General features: G+C 45.6%; 1 protein-coding gene across 7 annotated transcripts in view; it reads left to right on the top strand.

The window, feature by feature from the left end:
• LOC121292622 (coiled-coil domain-containing protein 85C-like) overlaps positions 1 to 23,701 on the top strand; it is a 275,315-nt gene that overhangs the window by 144,814 nt on the left and 106,800 nt on the right. For 4 of the 7 annotated variants that reach the window (XM_041214832.1, XM_041214838.1, XM_041214833.1 and 1 more), the window contains 2 exons: positions 711 to 749; positions 3,317 to 3,394. The exons of 2 other annotated variants lie outside the window; for them this stretch is intronic. In XM_041214832.1, the coding sequence (XP_041070766.1) occupies positions 711 to 749; positions 3,317 to 3,394 (117 nt within the window). The remainder of the gene's footprint in view (positions 1 to 710; positions 750 to 3,316; positions 3,395 to 23,701) is intronic. One more of the 7 variants, XM_041214834.1, reaches the window with a different exon arrangement.

Here is a 23,701-nt window from a genome sequence, read left to right as displayed (position 1 = left end):
TGTTTGGTTTGATGGAAATTTTAATGAGTACAAAAAGAATTGAACCCAAAAATTTGCCTGGAGATATAGCCAGTTGAAAGATGTGCACATCTTGGTGGACTTTCTAGAGCTCTCCACTTTGTAGTGCAATGTCAAAAGTCTGAACCAACAGTAAGTGCAACTAGTGTCCTCGCTGTTGTAAAGAGGGCAGACAGCATAAAGCACAACCTACACCCAACAACCCATCTTGGTAAGGGTGTTGGGTGGGGGGGTTGGGCAGGGGTGGTGGTGGGCTTAAATTTAATTTTACAAAATAATGCTGTTCCTCTTTGGGGTTGCAGGGCCTCACGTGGTTGGCATGTTGTGCTTGATTGCACCTGGTGCACCTTTGTGGGCCCTACACTGCCTCTCAGTGAGGGTTGGGAGAAGCAGCAACTCCCAATGTGAGGAGTCACCACCTCCCCCACCCACCCTTTTCCCCAAGAGAGGAGGCTTCGCCCTCACAAGCCCCTCCCAGAAACTGCAGCTGAATTCTGGGAGCCTGGTGTATCCAGGTCCCAGACTAGATTCCGATCCTTCCTACCACCAACCTCACACCAGTGCGCTGCACGTTTCTTTTGGGGGGGGGTGGGGGGGACATTGATTTCAATGCTTGCATTCTCTTATCTGAAGGTAAGGATGATTGTTTCCCGACAAAAGGACCAAACAATTTCTCTTTGTACCCTCCTTAGCTTGCAGGACGGAATAATTCGCCAAGAAATTTCGCACAGGTACATCTATGCCCTCGGGCATTCTGGGAGGCATGTTTTGTGATGGTGGTGGGTGGCTGATGGTGTTTGATGTGGTGATACTTTCTTTCTTTGCTTCTTTTCGTACACAACTTGGTGCAAGGGATCTATTCCGCCAGAGAAACCTCCAGAACTGAAACAAAAGCAAAATACTGCAGATGCTGGAATTCTGAAATAAAAACAGAAAATGCGTGACATGTTGAGCAGTTGCATTCCAGTTCTGACAAAAAGTCATTGCCTTGAAATAGTAATTATTTTTCTTTCTGCACAGATACTGCCAGTATTTTCTGTTCTTACTCCAGAACGGAATGCTACTTTTTTTCATATATATGTCTCCTCTTGTTCCCTCCAAAAAGTAATTGTTATTTAAAAGCATTTAGTTTATTATTCTATGCTATTTAATTTCATCTATATAACTCTATTTGTCAAGGGCCAAGATGCTAAAAGCCCTTTGATTGTAAGCTCTTGATTAATATTGATCACAGAATGGATAGAAGGGGCATTCCTGAATTTCAGCATTACTGCTTTTGCAGTGCAAGTCTGCTTGTTCCTTAGTGTCTGTGTGTATTTTTAAAAAAAAATGTTATTTCCATGTGGGCTACCCATGGTAAATAATTAGCAAGTAATCCGAATGCCATGGACACTGCTGTATGAACCAGGAGGGCCACAGGTTTGATTCTTTATCTCTCTGATGCTGGATTAACTGATCTCAGCCATGTTGGTGAAGGGTGACAGTCAGGTGGGGGCCCTTGGAGCAGGGAAGGAAGGACCAACTAGAAGTTACCGTTGCCTGTTAACCAGGACCCTTACTGGAAAGTGCATAAGTGAACATCTTGCGGGGAGGGGTGAAGGTCAGGATTGGGTTTGATGCCCCTCATGAAGAACAGCCCTCTGTCAAGCGTCACGTGTGAAAAATGGTGCTGTGTGTGTGAGGGACTGGGGGATACCTGGTGACTGTGAAGTCTGTACCACTGTGGTGGCTGTAAATTTGGCTTTCAACTAAACTGTTTCAGGGTAGACTGGCAGTTTGTTTGTTTTGAAACTGGGCAGTGTAGGATTTTGTGGGAGAGGTATAAGGTTTGGGAGCTCCAGGATCATTGTTAGCATACACTTCCAAAGCTCTTTATCACCATATTCAGCTGGTTCAATAGGACTAACATGAAACTCTATTGTTCAAGTGTTTTAGTCCAAGGGCATTACACTTGAGCAAGTTACTAAGGTCAGGAATGTAGTGCCCGAAAGAGTAGCGCAAACGGAACTTTCGAAAGGGAATGAGATATGGAATGGGAAGTTCCCAGGGTTGTGGGGATAGCTGTTTCAAAGAGTTGTGAAGGGCCAAATGACCTTCTTATTCTTTGATCTGCAATAATGAGGAGAAATGATCAAGGAACAGCCTTTCAGATATTCAAAAGAACTTCAAAAAAAGATTTTCAGAAAGAATTACATAGAATTTATATCACAGAAACATGCCTTCAGCCTATTTGGTCTCTGCTGGCATTTAAGCTCCACACAAGCCCCCTTCCACCCCTCTTCACCTAACCCGATCAACATATCCTTCTATCCTATTTTCCTTCATGTGCTTATCTAATTTTGGCATATTTGCACCTATCCTATTTGCCTCAACTACTTCCTGTGGTAGTGAGTTCCATATTCTTACTGCTCCCCAGCTTAAGAAATTCTTCCTCAATTCCCTAATTGAATTTATTAGTGACTATCATATCTATGATATCTCTAGTTTTGGCTGCCCTCACAAGTGGAAACATTTTCTCTACATCTGCTCTATCAAACCACTTCATTATCTTGCATCGAGAGGTCACCCCTCAGCCTCCTCTTCTCTATAGAAAACAGACCCAATCTATTCAGTTCCAGGAGGCAGCCAAGGAAGCTGGCAAACACTGAACATCAGGAGCAGAAATGTAATCTTTCACAGGGACACAGGCAAACATCACTGTTTGGTCAGAAGCATCAACCTGTGTGCTGTCAGTCAAATGCTCACTTGTTTCCTAACCAACAACAGTCAATCATCCCCATACCTGTGTGGACTGGGTCAAAGGTGACAATGCCATGTACCACAGCAAGAGTCAGCACCTTCACGAGAGGAGAGAATTTGCTGAAACAATAATAGACCAACCATGAATGGAGGTTCTTCTCAGTTTATTTTCACATATTTAATCCTGAGATTGGATGTGTTAGCTGTTTTTAGGTACCTTTCTACTCTCTTCCCCTCAAAATTATTAGGTTGGGACAGGTGTGAAGGTTGGTTGTGTTCAACACCTCAACAGGGGACAGGATGTAGTTACATGAAGGATTATGTACAGCAAGGGGGTGGGGGGGAGCACATGAATTATGAAATTTGAACAAACTCAAGCTCCTTTTAAAGAATTACTGGTGCTTTAGCAAGTTTGCTGTTTGCTCTTATCATTTCCAGTCTTTCACAAATGTCTTTGGATATTTTCCATTTTCCTTTTACTTTTTAATGATTGTTTTCTGTTGCATTTCTTCACACGTTCTCCAGCTTTCACCTTTAACTTTTCCTGATTTCTTTCAAGGATTGTTCTCCAGAGCACAGCTCGCACCTTTCCAGTTTAAACTCGGGGAGATCTGTCAGACCTTCATATGCGATCAAGGTGAGGCTTGTTAGTGTTGGGTGATTGATGACTGACCAGCTAGCCTGAATGACTTGTGGAAGCTCTCTTTGTTGGTGGGGGGAGGTTAAGCCTGTCATTGGGAGATGGGTTCTGTACTCCAGATAATCCTACAGGCCAAAGCTTTAATGGGTTAGATGGTCTTGAGTGGAGAAGCAGCAGGAAACCTACCAGCACTCTGGGCTGTTCTGTTTTGGTTGGTTGAATTTTGCTGAAAATCTATGTGCATATTTGGTGGGGGTGATGGTGAGTGCCAAACACTGGCTCTGCATCTTTGTGCTCTGGATTGAAATGCATTCCGTGCATTGCCACAGGACTCCAGGCAAAACAGCAGAGAAATTCTATCCGTGTAAATTTCTGTTTGCTGCTAAGTGTCTATCTAAGACTTTCAGCTACAGGTCAAACAGGCCAAATTCAAGCTCAAATCTCTACTGTAGACCAACATTGGACATTAATGCTAGGTAGTAAGTCCTACTGACTCTTCTAAAAGATCGCACCTTCATTGTTGTTTCCATAACGAAGAGCTTCAATCTGTCTAAGAACGGGCTATTCTCAATCCTGCAGCTTTGCACTCACAAGTTTTCCTTCTTTTCAAGTGTTTTTGACACAACAACTTGCATTTTTTTGCAGTGCCATTGACACAAGAAAACATCGCAATACAGGAGAGAATCTGTAACTGTAGATTCTTCCTTTAGTTGTACTTCATGGCTTAAACAAGGCGAATTCCATTAACCAGCACAGTCATAGACCCATTAAAACCTGGATCTATGATTCAGGCATTGGGAGAAGAAAGACAGGTTCATTTACATCAGTTTGTGTCGGTACTAAAGAGGACCCCAGGGTATATCCAGAAACTGGCTTTCGAGTTTGAGGTTAGAAGAGAAATGGACATAGGATATAGGAAGAGCAGAAATAGGATGTAGGAAGAGCAGAAGCATAAAGGTAAAAGTACCACGGAGACTTTGAACCACCATAGCTGAGACTGGTTTTATGGTACTGCACACTTCCCTTTTGATAAAAGAATCGCACAGTAAGGAGGAAGGCCCTAGGTGATAATCGAAGAGCAGCTTTGTGAGGCGTTTTATTGAAAATCAGTCACTCATCTTTATTACCCACCTCAGTCTTTTAGTGGTCATTTCTGCCAAACCAGAACAGGTTTCTGCAACTGCCTTGCATGTTATCTCTCTTATTGAGTTAGGCAGTTTGTTTTTGTGCTTTTCAGCAACCGTGCACCCTTATTTGGACTCGTGCAGACACTAAAGAAAGGAAACCTTCAGCTGATCAGCTGGATCTGAGATTGAATCCAGGCCCCAGGGATGAGTGGATCCTCAATTACAGCAACTAGCCTCTTCCATTCACGCTTTTAATGTCAGAAATTGGCAGAGTAAATCACCAAAATGAAAAAGCTAACTGTGGTGTGAAGAGAAAACACAAAAGCTGCATCTTTGATTGTGTGTCAATTTGTAAAGAGTATTTCACGGAGTTTTAAACGTTGAAACTGTGGCACGGATCACGTTTTCCTAATCCATCCTTCTGGCACTGCTGGCACTGCCTTGCCAGTTTTATCTGTCTGCCTCAGGATAAGCCGGGGTTGCCAGTTTTCAAGTGGTCTGCTGTTTCATTTTACACAGAGTTTCAGGGCAGCAGTCTGGAGCCCCGCTGTGCCCATAACATCCAAAATGTCAGTCCAACAGTTGCATGCAGAGGAGGCTGCTGTAACCATAACACACAGGAATGCAGCCCTTGCAGTAAGGTGCTGGACAAACAGTACAAAATGCAACAGCAACAATCACGAAACTAGGATCCGAAGAAGCGGCAGATCGTTACCAATGTAAGGAATTCACAGCTCGTTCTGCCAAGAGGAGTGAGTGCCCTGGAAGGTTTAGAGGCTGTGCATTCTCTGCAGGCTGTGCAGTAACTTTCTGTTCTGTTGCTTTTTTTTTGTCAGTACGAGATGTTGCATTTTATTACATGCCACTGTTCCACTGTCTTCTCCCCTGTGTCTCCTGCATTATTTGTGGAAACATGGACTGATCTCAAATACCAAGCAGCTACTTCCTCCTATTCGCGCCATCCTTTCTCTCATCCTCCCCTCCTCCACTCATTCATATCGACACAATCATCTGACTGAGAGACTGGGCGTGTGATCTGCTCCCATTAAACAGGCTGCAAAGAATCAGTTTGACTCTCCTCCTGATTCTTAATTTTAAAAGAATTTCACTCCCTCCCTTTAGGAAAGGTCTAGTCACTGCTTCCCCCTGTTGGTCAGTGTGAAATGAGGCGGTTGACAGGCAAGAGAATTTAGATGGGAGCCGCCATCTTGTCAACAGAGATGGGATGAGGAAATTCCTCTTACATATAGACATATAGGAATGAGAACAGGAGTAGCCCATTCAGCTCCTCAAGTCGGTTTCTCCCATTCAACTAGATCATGGCTGCTATAAAAGCAAAATACTGCCGATGCTGGAAATCTGAAACAAAAATAGCTGGAAAAACTCAGCAGGTCTGACAGCATCTGCGGAGAGGAATACAGTTAACGTTTCGAGTCCGTATGACCCTTCATCAGAACTAAAGAAATATAGAAATGAGGTGAAATATAAGCTGGTTGAGGGGGTGGGACAGGTAGAGCTGGATAGAGGGCCAGTGATAGGTGGAGGCAGAGAAGAGATTGCCAAAGATGTCATAGTCAATAGGACAAAGGGGTGTTGACGGTGGTGATATTATCTAAGGAATGTGCTAATGGTGACATTAAGGGTAGAAAGCAGGACAAGTAAGTGCCCTAGTGGGGGTGGGGTGGGGGGAAGGGATCGAAAAGGGCTAAAAGGTGGAGATAAAACGATAGATCGAAATGAATTTAAAAATAAGTGGGAAAAGAAAAACATATTTAAAAAATTATAAATTATTGAAAAAAAGGGGATCGGAAAGGGGGTAGGGATGGAGGAGAGAGTTCATGATCTGAAGTTGTTGAACTCAATATTCAGTCCAGAAGGCTGTAAAGTGCCTAGTCAGACGATGAGGTGCTGTTCCTCCAGTTTGTGTTGAGCTTCACTGGAACACTGCAGCAGGCCAAGGACGGACATGTGGGCATGAGAGCAGGGTGGTGGGTTGAAATGGCAAGCGACAGGAGGTCTGGGTCATGCTTGTGGACAGACCGAAGGTGTTCCGCAAAGCGGTCACCCAGTCATGGCTGATCCCTTTGCTCCAAATTTACCTGCCTTTGTTCCAGATCCCTCAACACCATTAGCTTAATAAAAATTCACTGTCTCCTCCTTGAAAATTTCAATGGACCCAGTATCCACAACCGTGTAGACTTTGTGATACATGGAGATGAGGTTGCCAGTAGGCAGTTTTTAAGTTAAGCTACAGTTATACCTAACACTTGATCACTTTTATTGTAGGGGAAAAATCCTAAAGTATATAAAAATACAGTTTGTAGCAACATAAGTGAATTTAGAAATGATTGAGGATTGAGGCTGCTGCAGATGCGAGATTTATTTTCAAGAGGAATCAAAGCAGGCTTTGATCTTTAAGCATTTATTTTGCGTATTTATTTAGCATTTTGAAACCAGCTATGCTCCCATTGGAACAGGGGAACAGGAGTGGCCCATTCAGCTCCTCAAGCCTGTTCTGTACTCAAGTGCAAATATCATTTCTGTTGGTAAGGGTTAAAGATATTGGTCCTGAACATTCTGAGACTAACAATGCACTCTGGCGTAAATCAGCTGAGAAAGAAAAAGGAGGAAAGACTTTAATTTAAATGGCAGCTTTCACGGCCTCCGGATGTCTCAAAGCACTTGCTAGCCAATGAGTATTTTTGAAGTGTAGCCAATGTTATATTGTAGGAAACCTGGCAGTCAGTTTGCACACAGCGAACTCCCGAAAACAGCAATGTGATAAGACAGAATAATTTGTTATTTTTTTTCCCCACTGATCATGACTGAGGTGTAAATATCAGCTGGTATTCTGGGATAACTCCCTGCTCTTCCAAATAGTACCATGGGATTCTTTTACGTTCACCTGACAGCAGGCAGAACCTGGGTTTTACGCCTCTTTCGAAAGTACACCTGTCGACGCAGCCCCGCTTGGGAATGCATGCTACTACTTTTTAAAGTAATGGCATGTCCAGTCCAAATTAGTTTGCTTTGAAATGAACGTCTAAGGCTTCCATCGCTTTAGCAATCCTTGCCTGCTTCAGAGAGCCAGTGCAGACAGGATGGGCTGAATAGCCTCCTTTTGTGCTGTCACCATCCTGGCATCTGTGACTAGTCAGCTGCCTTTTATTTCCTCCCCTCATTCCTGCCCTGCTTTGTAATAATCATGTCCCTAGGCGGTAGCTCGCCAGACCAGTCAGAGCTCCGAGTTATTACTAATGTCACATTGTGACTGAAAGCTAGATGGAAGAATTCATAGGCACTAGCATTTCATCACGGTAGCTGTCTCTTCAATCTTATTTGAACTCAGAGTGTCCAAAAAATGGGCTGACAGCAAATTAGGATTACTCATGCACGTTATTGTTTAAAGATGCTGTGTATCTAGCTGGCCTTTGAAAGATTGACAGTGAGTTTGGGTAATGTGTAATGTGTCATCCAGCACAAGCGGCGCAGAGGTACCCTGTCAGAATCCAATAATAGGAGGAGGGAAAAGTGCAGGCTGATCTGAATGATGTGCATGGGGAAGAAATGCTGAAGTCAAAGCTCTAGGCAGGCTTCATTCTTTGCTCCTCAGAGGATTGAACATCACGGAATAAACAGCAGCAAGCTGCATCCTTGGACTGTCTATTTCCTTCACTTTTATATCTGATCAAATAAACATCAAATACACTATTTGGCTGAGGTCCTAGTGATATGAGATATGCAGCCTCCAGACAAGCAGCTTACAACACAAAAACAGAATTACCTGGAAAAACTCAGCAGGTCTGGCAGCATCGGCGGAGAAGAAAAGAGTTGACGTTTCGAGTCCTCATGACCCTTCGACAGAACTTGAGTTTGAGTCCAAGAAAGAGTTGAAATATAAGCTGGTTTAAGGTGTGTGTGTGGGGGGCGGAGAGATAGAGAGAGAGAGAGGTGGGGGGTGGGGGGCGGTGTGGTTGTAGGGACAAACAAGCAGTGATAGAAGCAGATCATCAAAAGATGTCAACGACAATAGAACAAAAGAACACATAGGCGTTAAAGTTAAAGTTGGTGATATTATCTAAACGAATATGCTAATTAAGAATGGATGGTAGGGCACTCAAGGTATAGCTCTAGTGGGGTTTTTTTTTAATAATGGAAATAGGTGGGAAAAGGAAAATCTTTATAATTTATTGGAAAAAAAAGGAAGGGGGAAACAGAAAGGGGGTGGGGATGGGGGAGGGAGCTCACAACCTAAAGTTGTTGAATTCAATATTCAGTCCGGAAGGCTGTAAAGTCCCTAGTCGGAAGATGAGGTGTTGTTCCTCCAGTTTGCGTTGGGCTTCACTGGAACAATGCAGCAAGCCAAGGACAGACATGTGGGCAAGAGAGCAGGGTGGAGTGTTAAAATGGCAAGCGACAGGGAGGTTTGGGTCATTCTTGCGGACAGACCGCAGGTGTTCTGCAAAGCGGTCGCCCAGTTTACGTTTGGTCTCTCCAATGTAGAGGAGACCACAATGGGAGCAACGAATGCAGTAGACTAAGTTGGGGGAAATGCAAGTGAAATGCTGCTTCACCTGAAAGGAGTGTTTGGGTCCTTGGACGGTGAGGAGAGAGGAAGTGAAGGGGCAGGTGTTGCATCTTTTGCATGGGCATGGGGTTGTGCCATAGGAGGGGGTTGAGGAGTAGGGGGTGATGGAGGAGTGGACCAGGGTGTCCCGGAGGGAGCGATCCCTATGGAATGCCGATAAGTGGGGGGTGAAGGGAAGATGTGTTTGGTGGTGGCATCATGCTGGAGTTGGCGGAAATGGCGGAGGATGATCCTTTGAATGCGGAGGCTGGTGGGGTGATAAGTGAGGACAAGGGGCACCCTATCATGTTTCTGGGAGGGAGGAGAAGGCGTGAGGGCGGATGCGCGGGAGATGGGCCAGACATGGTTGAGGGCCCTGTCAACGACCGTGGGTGGAAAACCTCGGTTAAGGAAGAAGGAGGACATGTCAGAGGAACTGTTTTTGAAGGTAGCATCATCGGAACAGATGCGACGGAGGCGAAGGAACTGAGAGAATGGGATGGAGTCCTTACAGGAAGCGGGGTGTGAGGAGCTGCAGTCGAGATAGCTGTGGGAGTCGGTGGGTTTGTAATGGATATTGGTGGACAGTCTATCACCAGAGATTGAGACAGAGAGGTCAAGGAAGGGAAGGGAAGTGTCAGAGATGGACCACGTGAAAATGATGGAGGGGTGGAGATTGGAAGCAAAATTAATAAATTTTTCCAAGTCCCGACGAGAGCATGAAGCGACACCGAAGTAATCATCGATGTACTGGAGAAAGAGTTGTGGAAGGGGGCCGGAGTAGGACTGCAACAAGGAATGTTCCACATACCCCATAAAGAGACAGGCATAGCTGGGGCCCATGCGGGTACCCATAGCCACACCTTTTATTTGGAGGAAGTGAGAGGAGTTGAAGGAGAAATTGTTCAGCGTGAGAACAAGTTCAGCCAGACGGAGGAGAGTAGTGGTGGATGGGGATTGTTCGGGCCTCTGTTCGAGGAAGAAGCTAAGGGCCCTCAGACCATCCTGGTGGGGGATGGAGGTGTAGAGGGATTGGACGTCCATGGTGAAGAGGAAGCGGTTGGGGCCAGGGAACTGGAAATTGTTGATGTGACGTAAGGTGTCAGAGGAATCACGGATGTAGGTGGGAAGGGACTGGACAAGGGGAGAGAGGAGGGAGTCAAGATAATGAGAAATGAGTTCTGTGGGGCAGGAGCAAGCTGAGACGATCGGTCTACCGGGGCAGTTCTGTTTGTGGATTTTGGGTAGGAAATAGAAGCGGGCCGTCCGAGGTTGGGCGACTATCAGGTTGGAAGCTGTGGGAGGGAGATCCCCAGAGGAGATGAGGTCAGTGACAGTCCTGGAAACAATGGCTTGATGTTCAGTGGTGGGGTCATGGTCCAGGGAGAGGTAGGAGGAAGCGTCTGCGAGTTGATGCTCAGCCTCCGCGAGGTAGAGGTCAGTGCGCCAGACAACAACAGCACCACCCTTGTCAGCGGGTTTGATGACAATGTCAGGGTTGGACCTGAGAGAATGGAGTGCAGTAAGTTCAGAGAGAGACAGGTTAGAATGGGTGAGAGGAGCAGAGAAATTGAGACGACTAATGTCGCGCCGACAGTTCTCAATGAAAAGATCGAGAGAAGGTAAGAATCCAGAGGGAGGGGTCCAGGTGGAGGGAGAATATTGGAGATGGGTAAAAGGATCCGTTGAACTGGGAGAGGACTCCTGCCCAAAGAAGTGAGCCCGGAGATGAAGACGGCGGAAGAAGAGTTCAGTATCATGCCAAGCCCAAAATTCATTGAGGTGAGGGCGTAAGGGTATGAAACTAAGTCCTTTGCTGAGCACTGAACGTTCAGCATCGGAGAGGGGAAGGTCAGGGGGTATAGTGAATACACGACTGGGGTTGGGATTGGAAGATGGGGTGGGGACGGAGGGACAGGCAGGGGTGGAGGGTCCTAGATGGGTGTTGGTGTCGATGAGTTGTTGGAGCTTGCGTTCCTTAGTACTTGAGCAGCTTACAACGCTCACCAATGCCTTTGTTGCCTCCGAGACTTGACTGTTCCAGCAGCCTGCACTAGAGGTCTCCCATCCTGCGCCCTCTGTAAACTTCAGCTTACCTGAAACTTTGCTGCCCGTATCTTAACTCACACCAAGTTCCGTTCCCCTAGCACCCCTGTTCTTGCTGACCGACATTAGCTCCCGGTTAAGCAACGTCTCGATTTTGAAATTCTCATCCCTGTTTTCAAATCCCTGCAGGGTCTCACCCCGCCCTATCCCTGTAACCCCCAAAAATTAGTAGATTGGGGTCGGATGAGATATAAAAGTTTTAAAAGTCTCAGATCTGACCCCAACCCGTCTCCAACCTGTCCACCCCAGTTTTAATGAAGGCATGCCAAGGAGTGGGCAGCCAACTCACTCCAAGGAGGGGGATTATCCATTTAAATATTATAATGAGGTTGGATCTTGTCGATCTTCCAGGTTTAACCTTGGCTGGCTGGGTGTTGTGAGCCTTGAGAAACCCGGCAGCTCAAGGGAAGTGAGGACAGCACAGGGCAATGGTTAAGAGCCATTCCAGTGCTGTCTGGAAGAGCAGGGGTCTTTCCCCTGAATCCCCGAGCCACCTTCTTTGCTATCATCAGACCACCCTCCCCCACCCCTCGCACCTTCCCTCCCCTCCCCAACCCCCAAATTCCAACTGCCCCCCCCCACCTCACCTTCTTATGGATTGCAATTACACCTTCCAGGATCCAGACATTGTCACTAGTTCAGCAGTGAGTTCCTTACCTGCTCCTGTGACATTCTGCTAAGGGTTCCCCACTGAATTGGAAGTCAAGCCTGTCAAATCAGACTGGCTTCCTGGTGGGGCACACGTTGACAAATAGAAAGGCTCGTGCTGTTGAGTTAAAACTCCACAAGCATGGGGAAAAGCCAGATCCCAGGCTTCCCTGACCAAATCCCCTCCCGCTTGCTTACGCAGCCTGCCCCAGTCAGTATTGGGGTCCATATATTTATGGTGTTATATGTGATAGTCCCTGAGTTTTGACCACGTTATAGTCCATGGATGATGACTGCTCAACATCCCTCATGTGACAGTTCAGAGAATTCAGATATAGCCTAACGGCTGAAATGTTGTTTTCCAGAAATATTTTTGTGTACTTTTAAGTACTTTTGCACATTAATTTTGGAGAATCGGATACTTTCCATATAAAGGCTGGTGGAGTTAGATTTCAGCTCATTTCCCCACCAATTTTCCTGATGGTTTGAGGCGGGTGGAAATGGATGCTTGTTGAGGACACAATCTAATACAGCCCTGCCTTCTCTTCCACCACCACCATGCACCACCCCCCCCACCCAATTCCCAATTTTCCTGTCGATGAACCAAGTGGCCTAAAGCCAGTGAGCGCAAATTAAGTTAAGATGCAGAATATTTCCTGCCATTTGTCCCAAGTGAACACTGGTCATCAGATAGTTCCTGAGATCTGGAAGTTAATCGCAGCACTAGGGGCCTTGGAGTTCCAATGAAAAGAGGCCTTGTCGAAACATTGAGCATGGAGGTGAACATCCCCATTAACATCTGGAAGAATTAATAAAAATATTGACATTGTATTTTTGTGCAGACAGCTCTGTGGCTGCCTCTTCCTTTTCAGGAAGCCTTTCCCAACAATTCTTCTCTTCACCTCTAGTCAGTTGCAGTTCTCTGGTAGAGACCACAGAGCCCACCTCCTGCATTCAAATAGCCACACAGCCAGGACAACGGCTAGGGGTGCCATCTCCATGTCCCTCAGAATTGCACTCTCACTCCAAAAGCCAGGCCCTGATGTCAGCATGAAGCCTGGTAAAGAACGGGTAGATCACCACCCTTCCTGCAGCTGGGCCCATTGGATCACCTGGGTGTGCAGTGAAGAAATCATGCCCGTTATATGGGTAGAGGCCTCCAACTCAAATTATGTTGCTGATGCGGATCAGAACCCTATCCTGGCATGCACCATCTGTGGCACTTAGTGGGAAGTTTAAACTTCCAATTTGTTGGTTTTACCCTGTCCAGATTACTCCGTGATTCCAACGATAGTGGATCGGATGGTCAGAACCACGGAGACTTGGGCTGTTTGCGCTATGCTTACCCTGGTTTTTACACGTATTTACTTAGAGCTTTTCTTAGCAGGTATAAAAGCAGCGTCACCCTCAGTAAATCAGCTGGAGTGTCAAAGCACAATGGCAACCACAGCAATGTTGATCACCCACCAATGTTCACCTCCAGCAATACTCCCCCCAACCCCTCCTGGCAATATTTCCCCCCTTTTTGACAATGCTCCCCACCCCCCTCCCCGGACAAAGTTCACTCCCCTCCCTGCTCCCTGGACAGTGCTCACCCTCTCTCTTAACTCACCTTCTGGAATCCCTGGCTCCTGTCGGGGCCAATGTCGGAAGAGTCAGCATTTTCGGAGAGTGAGGGGTTTAGGCTGAACGTTTTCTTGGTGTGAGAGGGGCTGAATATTGTCGGGGGGGTGAGGAAAGGGTTTGAGCATTGTCAGGGGAAGGAGGAGGGGTGAACACTATTGGGTAGGTGAGGGGGTTTAGCACTGTTAGTGAGGCGGAGGCTGAGCAGTAGTGGGGTTGACAGCTCCATTTTAAACAATGTAAGTCATTGAACTGAAGATAGCCCTGAAGGAGTGTGTCTTCAGCTCATGATGAGAAAAGGGGGTGTGGCTGCACTGGAATTACGCTTGGCAATTGGCCACCTGACTTGGTTTGTCCCTGCATCCTTGCTGGAGCTGGCATCGGAAGGTGCAAAGCCTGCAGTGTAAAATGTTAAATGGGCAGATTAAATCGCAGCCAGTGTCAGGCGCACCCTCCCCAACGCTGACCGGAAGGTCTGGGCCTTCATTTCTAGGCCTCCATGATCACAAGGTAAATTCTGTTCGCCGAAGTCATTTGGCGCATCCTTAATTGTTCCAGCCAGGATAACATTAAGCATCACACTCTGTCCTGGCCTCATTGCTGCATCCAGTTGTCTCTTAAATGATCCCAGGGATGTTACCTTCACCAACTCTGCCCAAAAGCCCATCTCACTCAAATTTAGTTGAAATGGAGTTGTTTGGATCTCATTCTTGACAGTGCTGAATTTCAGCACACGCTGTTTTTGACACCAATTCTATTAGCAATGGTGAATGAGATGCAAGCAAAACTAAATTTGAGGTAAAACAATATTGTGTCTGAAGGTGCCTCAATAACCTTAGCATTTTCCCCACTACATTAGAATAACCTCCTCCCATTGTATTAAGTTCCTTTCAAAAATTAAATATATTTTCTCCAGAGGGCGGCAGATGTTCAGCCATTGAGTATATTCAGGATGGAGATCAATAGACTTTTGGACACTAAAAGCATCAAGGGGTAGGGGATTGGATTTGAAGGGAAATGGATCTGAAGTGAAAAATCTGCCACAACCTTCCTGAATGGCAGAGCAGGCCCGAGGATGTATGGTCTACCGCTGCTATTTTCCTAATGTTCCTATCTCACTGCAGAGTCACTGAAAGCACATTTCAAATCGTGTCCAATCTGAACTGTTTCATGTGCTACCAGTTCACTTTGTTCCTTTTCATAATGTGCACTCTCCTTTTTTGTGTTTGATTGTCTTAACGATTTGGCTCTTTTTGTAGACTAACATGTTTTGTCAGTGACAGATAGGTCACTGGTGGCTTCCAGTCTGGGTGGGTGGCTGCTCTATTTACAGTAACATTTGTATACCTGTCTGCTTTATTCAGTGCCTCACATCAACCTGTTTTTGAACCAATGCAGTATAGGAGAATTATTCTCATAAACTGTTTTAAACTATGAGGAGCTGGCACAAAAGAGGTGTTGAGGCCTGGGGCAAGGCAGCCATGATCTCATTGATGGTGGGGCAGGCTTGAGGGGCCGAATGGCCTACTCCTGCTCCTATTGTGTTATGCTCTTATGTTTGTTTACGTTAAACCCTGTAAATGCCTCTAATCAGAAGTGGAGATCACTGATAGATATTTGAAAATGTGTACACTTTCTGCCCAATTTCCCCTTGTCACAACTTTTCGCCACATTTTGTAGTCAATATTTAACAGTGAAGTGGCCTTTATAAACAATTATGAAAATCCTGATTGTAACTATGTAGTTGCAGGTTCAAGCCTGTAGGGGGTAGTATACAGAGCGTCTGAAGTCTCCCTCCAAACTGCACTACCATTTTATGTTTATGTTTTGTAATAAATGTACAGAGTATTTTTATTCTATGTATATGTATATTTTAATCTTATAGATTTTATATATATATAATTTATCAACTGACTGTAAGCAATGCCTTGTGCAACTGACCAGGTCTGTTTAAAAATGTAAATTCTACAAAACAAACCTGTATAATTTAACCACAAGATACCATTGACAATTAAAGCCTTTCACAGAATATAGAAACATTAGTAAACAAAATAATTTGCATTTATGCAACAACACCAAAGTGCTCCATAGCTAGAATTGATTTTGAAGTGCAGTCATTGATACAGCGCAGGCTCACCCATCTTTCCAAAGGTCTGTACCCCTGCTGCAGGGATAAGAAAACTAGTTTTAGCGACGAGAACATCAGGCAGGGGGCTGGGTGTGCGGGCAGGTGAGGGTTGTTATTTATACGTTAATTGTATACGGTTGGTGGATTACATGGAGATTCACATGTGCTCCTACAAATAGGAACAGGCTGATTTTTAGTTAAGGAGAATCACAGAATCTTAACGGCACAGAAGGAGGCCATTCGACCCATTATGTCTGCATCAGCTCTTCAAAGGAGCATTATGGCCTAATGCCATTGCCCTGCCTTTACCCCATACCTTTGTACACTGTTTCTATTCAAATAGTCATCTTAATGCCCTCTTGAACGCCTCGATTGAACCTGCCTCCACCACACTTCCAGGCAGTGCATTCCAGACCCGAACCACTCAGTGTGTGAAAAAGTTTTTTCTCACATCACACTTGCTTCTTTTGCAAATCACATTAAATCTGTGCCCTCTCGTTCTTGATCCTTTTACGAGTGGGAACAGTTTCTCCCTATCTGCTCTTTCTAGCCTCCCTCATGATTTTGACCATCTCTATCAAATCTCCTCTCAGCTTTCTTCTCTGCAAAGAGAACAGTCCCAACCTCTCCAATCTATCCTCATAGCTGAAATTTCTCATCCCTGGAACCATTCTTGTAAACCTCTATTACACTCTTTCCAATGTGTTCACATCCTTCCTATACTGTGGTGCCTAGAACTGTACACAATATTCCAGCTGAGGTCTAATGAGTGTCTTATATAAATTCAGCATAACCTCCCTGCTCTTGTACCTCATGCCCCTATTAATAAAGCTCAGGATACCATATGCTTTATTAGCTGCTCTTTCCACTTGTCCTGCCATCTTCAATGATCTATGCACATATACACCCAAGTCTTTCTGCTCCTTCACCCCCTTCAAAATTTCACTCCTTATTTTATATTGTCCATTCATGTTCTTCCTACCAAAATGCATCACTTCTCACTTCTCCGCATTGAACTTCATCTGCCACCTATCTGCCCACTCCACCAACTTGTCTATTTCCTCTTGAAGTTCCACACCGTCCTACTTGCTGTTCACAACACTCGCAGGCTTCGTATCATCCAGAGCACTGGACAGAAATCACATCCCACCAACACCGACCTGCGGCATTTGCGGTGATTTGTTTTAATAAACAGTCGGATTCCCCCGGTCTGCACCGGTTCTAAGTCAGCTGCCGGCTGATGCCACCCACCCTGCCGGGGAAGGCCGAAGGGCACCCAGCTGGGGCGATCCACAGGAAGGGCCCGGCGCACGTCTAGAGTCGTCACCGCCCCAGAGGGCAGCGCCTCGTCCAGCTGCGGCACGTGCCCAGCCCCACCTCGCACCCCAGCCCGACCGACTCAGCCCTCAGAGCCAATCCTTATCCCGAAGTTACGGATGTGACTTGCTGACTTCCCTTACCTACATTGTTCTAACATGCCCAGAGAGTGTTCACCTTGGAGACCTGCTTGTGATATGGGTACGGTCCGGCGTGAGATTTACACCGTCTCCCCCGGGTTTTTCAAGAGCCAGCAATAGCTCACCGGACACCACCAGAACTGCAATGCTCTCCAGGTGGATGTTTGTAATGTGTGCATATCCCTGTAAATGCTGATGAAACTGGTTAACGATTGGATCCAGTTCTAAACTTCCCCAAATTAAAAGCAAAAATACTGCGGATGCTGGAGACCTGAAATAAAGCAAAAAGTGCTGGGAAAACTCAGCAGGTCTGGCAGCATCTGTGGAGAGAGAAACAGAGTTAATGTTTTGAGTCCAACGTGACTACTTCAGAGTTCCGAAGGAGAGTCATATTGGACTTGAAACGTTAACTCTGTTCCTCTTCCCACTGACGCTGCCAGACCTGCTGAGTTTTTCCAGCATTTTTTGTTTTTATTTCTAACTTTCACTGTCTGGCTTTCTGGAGTTTAAAAAAAAAGATCTGCTCACAGGTGCTGGATTCCCTCAATTCAATTTAAGCAAGAGCCGATATAAAACCTCTTTACAGACCTATCGTTAACTGTAGTTATAACTTCATTGTATTTTGTAATATGTGCTACTGCATTTGGAGGCACTAAGACTGTCCTAAAGAACCAGTGTTTCCGCAGTGACTCTGAGATGAGTGAGCTATGGTGCAGCAGCAGGATAAACACTCAGTGGTCAGCCCTCAGTGATGACGTACACTGACCGATGCAAGCACTGTGCTTTCCCCATACAAGCAAGGGCTGCCTGATTCCGGGGAGGGGTGTGCAATGAGCAGACAGTCCTCTACTGGCCGTTTCCAATCACACGGGAATCACCTCCTAAATGTCCAAATGATGGACAGGTTTGACCACATTTTTGAATTGATTTGATCTGGCCTGATTCAGACAGTTCCTGCACGGGTATTCAGTTACAGGCTATCCGTAGGTTATAATAATAAGCAGCAACAGATCCCCCCAAAAAAAAGGTTGGACAGAGAAACTTCTGTGGAACAGGGCAGGATGTACAGATACTCAGTGCAACAAGTTGCTAATCCTGTAGCTTTAGCCAAACTTGCACCCCGCAGTTCTCTGATTATTCCTTTGATTTTCAACAGGTTTCAGTTACATTATTGGCATGCTGATCAAAACCAACTTGAGTAAAAAGCTTACGTGACTGATTTAGGCTAATAGCAGATCAATCTGATACTGTTGACATCTGAGCACAAACATTTCAGTGATACTGCGTGTCCAATCTCCTTGTGACTTATTAGTTGAAGGTTTCACTCTGCGTGGTATGCCTTTTATTTTTACAGCCAATTAGTGCTGAATTATTGATATGTTTGTGGCTCTAAACCCAACAGGACCTGATTGAGATTATTTAAAAGACCTTAAAGGTTGTCTGAAAGAGAGAGGAATTAAATCCCACTAGCCCAATGAAAACTGTTCAAATTCAGCTCTGTGTTAAAACTTCTGTGTTTCTGAACACAAACATTTGCAGATTTTTTTTTATTATTCCACCACCCATATAATATTATCGAGCCCCAACTCTCTTCGTGACTCTAGAACTATTTAATTTTGTAAAAAATCCCTCTGTGAGGGGACATTGCTTCACTTTTTTGTTTAAAAGAAAACGGGCTCAGGCCAGCGGGAAATGCTCACAGGGAACGATTCCATTGCCAGTGATTATAGCCCCGAGGCCCACCCAATATTGGGCTTCAGGTCAGGCCCGTGAACTGCCCGCTAGGCCACTCCCCAGGCTGCTCGTTGACGACGAGGATTTGAATTTTGGGTTGCTGCATCACCACAGATGTTGGAAGAAGTGGAGGAAGTTGATTGGAGGAGGTGGTGGTGGGGGGGGGGCGATCGGAAGAGCAAGGGTCAGGAGACAGTGACCATGAGAAGGAGCATGACAATCAGGAGGGTACGGGTGAACAGTGGGAAGTCTGATGCTCGTAGTTTGAATGTGGGCTCATTTTAGGTGGTGGCCTGCAATGGATCACTTTAAGGATCACTGGTTAGGCCCTATACCGACCAGGCTTACTTGGTGCAAGCAGCAATCAGACCAACCAAATTTTACTAAGAGGACCTCAAAAAGGCATTGAGTCCCCTATTTGAATATGCAAAAAGGGCCTAGTGCTTGTTTCAGGCACGGGCCTTGATGTCTGTACCAACGTTATCATAATATTTGATACTTTTGCATCCATTTTGCGCCTGTAAAACAGATGGGGTGTCATTGAATTTCTAGGTCATTGTAACCAGCCTGAAAGACTGTCTGAACACAGTTTGTGCCCTGATGAAATCATATGTTAAGTAGTTTGGAAGCTCCATCAATAAGTACAGCTATGCGAAACCTGTGTCAGAAGCCTAGTGCTGCTTATTTGGCCGATTGCCATTATTCTCCTTACTTGTAGTAAATAGAACTGTTCATGCTTCAAAAGGTTGTAGGGAGGAACATTGCTCAGTGTTAATTCTGTTGTGAAAATGGAGAGAAACCAGAGGGCTGAAGAAGATGGGGTTGCATTAATACATTTTGACATTATGTTGTGGCAGGCACTTTGTTAGGAGACTCTGCTTTGCTGTGTCTCTTCATGGGCTTCATTCCTGTGGTAGTGCATTGGTTAATGTCCCTGGAAAGTTCATAGTTATTAACCACTTTAGTAAGCATATCAATACACACACCAACACACACACACACACCAACACACACACACACACCAACACACACACACCAACACCAACACACACACACACACCAACACACACACACACACCAACACACACACACCAACACACACACACCAACACACACACACACCAACACACACACACCAACACACACACACCAACACACACACACCAACACACACACACACACACACACCAACACACACACACCAACACACACACACACACACACACACACACCAACACACACACACACACACACACACACACACCAACACACACACACACACACACACACACACACACCAACACACACACACACACACACACACACACACCAACACACACACACCAACACACACACACCAACACACACACACACACACACACACCAACACACACACACCAACACACACACACACACACACACACCAACACACACACACCAACACACACACACACACACACACACACACACCAACACACACACACCAACACACACACACACACACACACCAACACACACACACACACACACACACACACATTCAGCATTAGTGAGAGCTTTTCCCAATAGTCAAGTTTCAATCGCATTCCTTTGAGGCGGGTTTGGTCCATCATCTACCCTGAGCTTTCACTCCCCAACCACCGCCCCCCCCCCCCCCCGCCCCCCCTCCCCAATCCCAATGACAACCTCAAGCCTGGGGATTGTGGTTATCATTGTGGCCTGTTTAGTTAGCTTGTGTTGCGAGAGAACAGGTTTCCTGTGTCCACTCCCCATCACTGCTATGTTGAAGTCAGACCAGGCAGTGGAATCAAAGCTCCATTTTGTTTTTTTGTGGGAGGGGGGGTAGAGTTGGGGGAGGCTGGAGTTCTGTGCTTCATGTGTATCTCCTGCCCTAGCTACTGAGTACAATTACAGAATCGTACAGTACAGATGGAGGCCACTCGGCCCATCAGGCCTGTGTCGTGCCCTTTGAAAAAGCTGTCCAATTATTAACTCTTCTGCTCTTTCCCCAGAGACCTGCAAATAATGGAGCTGTGAGAAAGTTGAGCCTGTTTTTATTTATCAGCCTGAAACACAGCCTATCAGCTCAGGAAAAGGTTCCATTTAAAAAAGAAATCACTTGGATGATGCTTCTGAATTACAGTGTAATTGGGCCATTGAGAAAGGAAGGAGATAATGCGAGCTTAATGAGGCAATGTTATAATAAGGTGTCGAGCCTGCAATGATTTTGAACTGCAGTTCCTACACAGCCAGGGAAAGGATCCAACTCTGAACCGCCTGGGGATTGCTAAGTTTATTAGCTGTGCAACTACTTAGGCTGCAGCAGGCGTGTGGGAGGTCAGTGAGTGGAGCTCTCAGGGGAGGAATGCCTGCTTCAGATCTGAGAGCGGCTGACAGCTGCACAGATGAATGGTCCCACTGGGCCACTTCAGGGGTCTTGGGCTGAAAAGGTCCCAACCCTGAAGCATGGAATACACTGATCTCAACTGCTGGGATTAAGAGGAGCTAGAGAGATGGATTGTGTGTCACGGTGATGAAAAACAGCTGTAGTTCTGTTACTGCAGAAAGTGGTAGGGGGGTGGTGGTGTTGGTGGGGAGTGGAGGAGGGTGGGCAGAGCACATGCTGTATTTTATGAGCCCACCCCTGCCTTCAAACTCACCAGCGGGGGACGATAAAATTCCGTTCAACGGTTTGTGCCAAACAGTGTGACGGACAGGAATTGAGATCTGGCACATTGACAGTTACCTGAAGATTTACCATTCGTCGGTGTCCAATCCATGGGAGCAATTCAGCTTCAAGCATAGCAGAATTATTTTTCTCTCTTGAGTTTCCAAGTACTATTTAACATTTATGTTCTGTGTGTGTGTGTGTGTGTAGGTGTCTGCGAAAGTGCTGACAGATGTCAATTGAGAATGTCAGCTCAGTTTGCAAATCATATTTTGTTTTTTTTAAAAAAAATACATGATCCTGCAGACATTAGTGGTAAAAAGCACCACGAGGCTGCCTCGGATAAGCATGGTCTGTGACTCCAACCTTCACACGCTCCCGTAACCACCACCACCACCACCACCCCCCCCCCCCCCCCCCAACCTCCCCGCGCACCCTGACCAACATAACGTATTAGATACAGCAAAATTGATTACAAAGCCATTTCAAGGAGATGTAGCAGATCTAAGGTAGATTTCTCATCTGCATTTAACTCCTGTGAATGTCTCTCCGCTGATTTATTCCTCTGGCCACTCATGTAGACCATCCGGTAGTGATGCCAACTTCGTGAAGAATTATCGGAAAATTCTCTAACTAAGAACCGCTGCTTAAATCTCTCCCCCTCCAAATGCCATTTCAGTGGTGAGGTGGAATTGTACTGGGGTAAGGGTGAAGGAATAGACCTTTCAGGCTTGGGCATTGGAACTGATGTTCTGTTTTCCTCGCGAACAAGCAGGTCTGCATGAGTCAGCCCAACACCAGCTGAAGCTCTTAGATCTCGGTGGAAGGGGAAAGCTCTCACCTTCCCAAGTTTTAAGTGTAACCGCAGCCTTTTGCAAACACTGACTGTGGCAAGAATGTGATCTATTTTGAAGCGTCCATGTTGATTCAACTCCCTCACACTGGTGCTTCTTCCAGGCCGTCACTCCTAAAGATCTTATAAGTCTTCTGAACAACAATAGTCAACAAAACGCGATAACTGGAAAAAAGAAAGGACCGCAATGGTTAAATTTTGCCCGTGTTAGCCGTTGGTTCACTCTTGACCTTGATTCAAATCCCAGCCCCGAGACTTGAGCACCAAAATCTAAGCTGTTACTTTAATTCAGTACTGAGAGAGTGCTACACTGTCAGACATGCCCGTCTTTCAGGCGAGGCAACAAACTGAGGTCCCTTACACCCTTTCTCGGATGGACGTAAAAGATTCCCAAGGCACTATTTGAAAAAGATCAGGGGATCTTTCCCTGGTGTGCCGACCAACATTTATACCTCAATCGGTGTCACTCAAACAGATTGTCTGGTCATTATCACATTACTGTTTGTGGGATCCTGCTGTGCACAAATTGGCTGCCACTTTTTCTACAACAATGATTACTTTTCAAAAGTACTTAAGTGGCTGTAAAGCTCTTTGGGATGTCCTGAGGTCATGAAAGGTGCTATATAAATGCAAGGCTTTCATTTATTTTTCTTTTTTGCAACTTTGATTGTTGAATGTGTGACTGGTGCTGAAAACAGTATCTTTACATTGTGTCAAAGGGGCATCACCTTTATTATCAAACTAAAAATGGTTGCCGAGTGTTTCCTGTCCATAAAAGACACTTTAGCGACGTCGTAAATCTGGTCAAAATGTGCTAAAAATTGTGTGTGAGGCTGTTGTCATGAAATATCGCACGGCACAGAGCAGCAGGATTTGGTTGAATAGCAGAACAAGCTCAAGGGGCTGAATGGCCACCTCTTGCCCTTATGTTCCTTGTGTTGCATTTCTTCCTCCTGTTACCAAAGACAGTTGGCCATTTAAAAGGTCCTATCCTTCTGCCTCTTCACCTGTTTGTTATGCCCTTGCCTTTAATCTCAACAATATGTACATGTTTGGATATTACGTTATGAGTAATCAGTGCCTGGGACTATGGGCTGTAATTCATTCAACTGGGAAGTCTGCTTGATGGCCTTTGATAGTACATCCAACACAATGGAACTACCAGCGATTACATGGAAGCCATTCTAGGAGCTCTGCTTCCCATGACCATGTTGACCCTAGTGTTTCAGTAAATACTATTGGCAGCTAATGTTGTCTTGAACTACATGTTATAGATTTCTTCCCCTGCCCTAAACCTGACATGAGTCTGGAAAGACTATTTTGTATTCCAAAACACTCGGGTGTGGTAGTGCTGGAACTAGTTTCACTCAATATTAAAGTACATTGGCTTGGT

This window comes from Carcharodon carcharias, chromosome 20, assembly GCF_017639515.1.
Source record: "Carcharodon carcharias isolate sCarCar2 chromosome 20, sCarCar2.pri, whole genome shotgun sequence".
In the NCBI taxonomy this organism is placed as follows: domain Eukaryota; kingdom Metazoa; phylum Chordata; class Chondrichthyes; order Lamniformes; family Lamnidae; genus Carcharodon; species Carcharodon carcharias.
The sequence above is the reverse complement of the archived record's forward strand: the minus strand, read 5'-3'. Positions and strand labels throughout refer to the sequence as shown.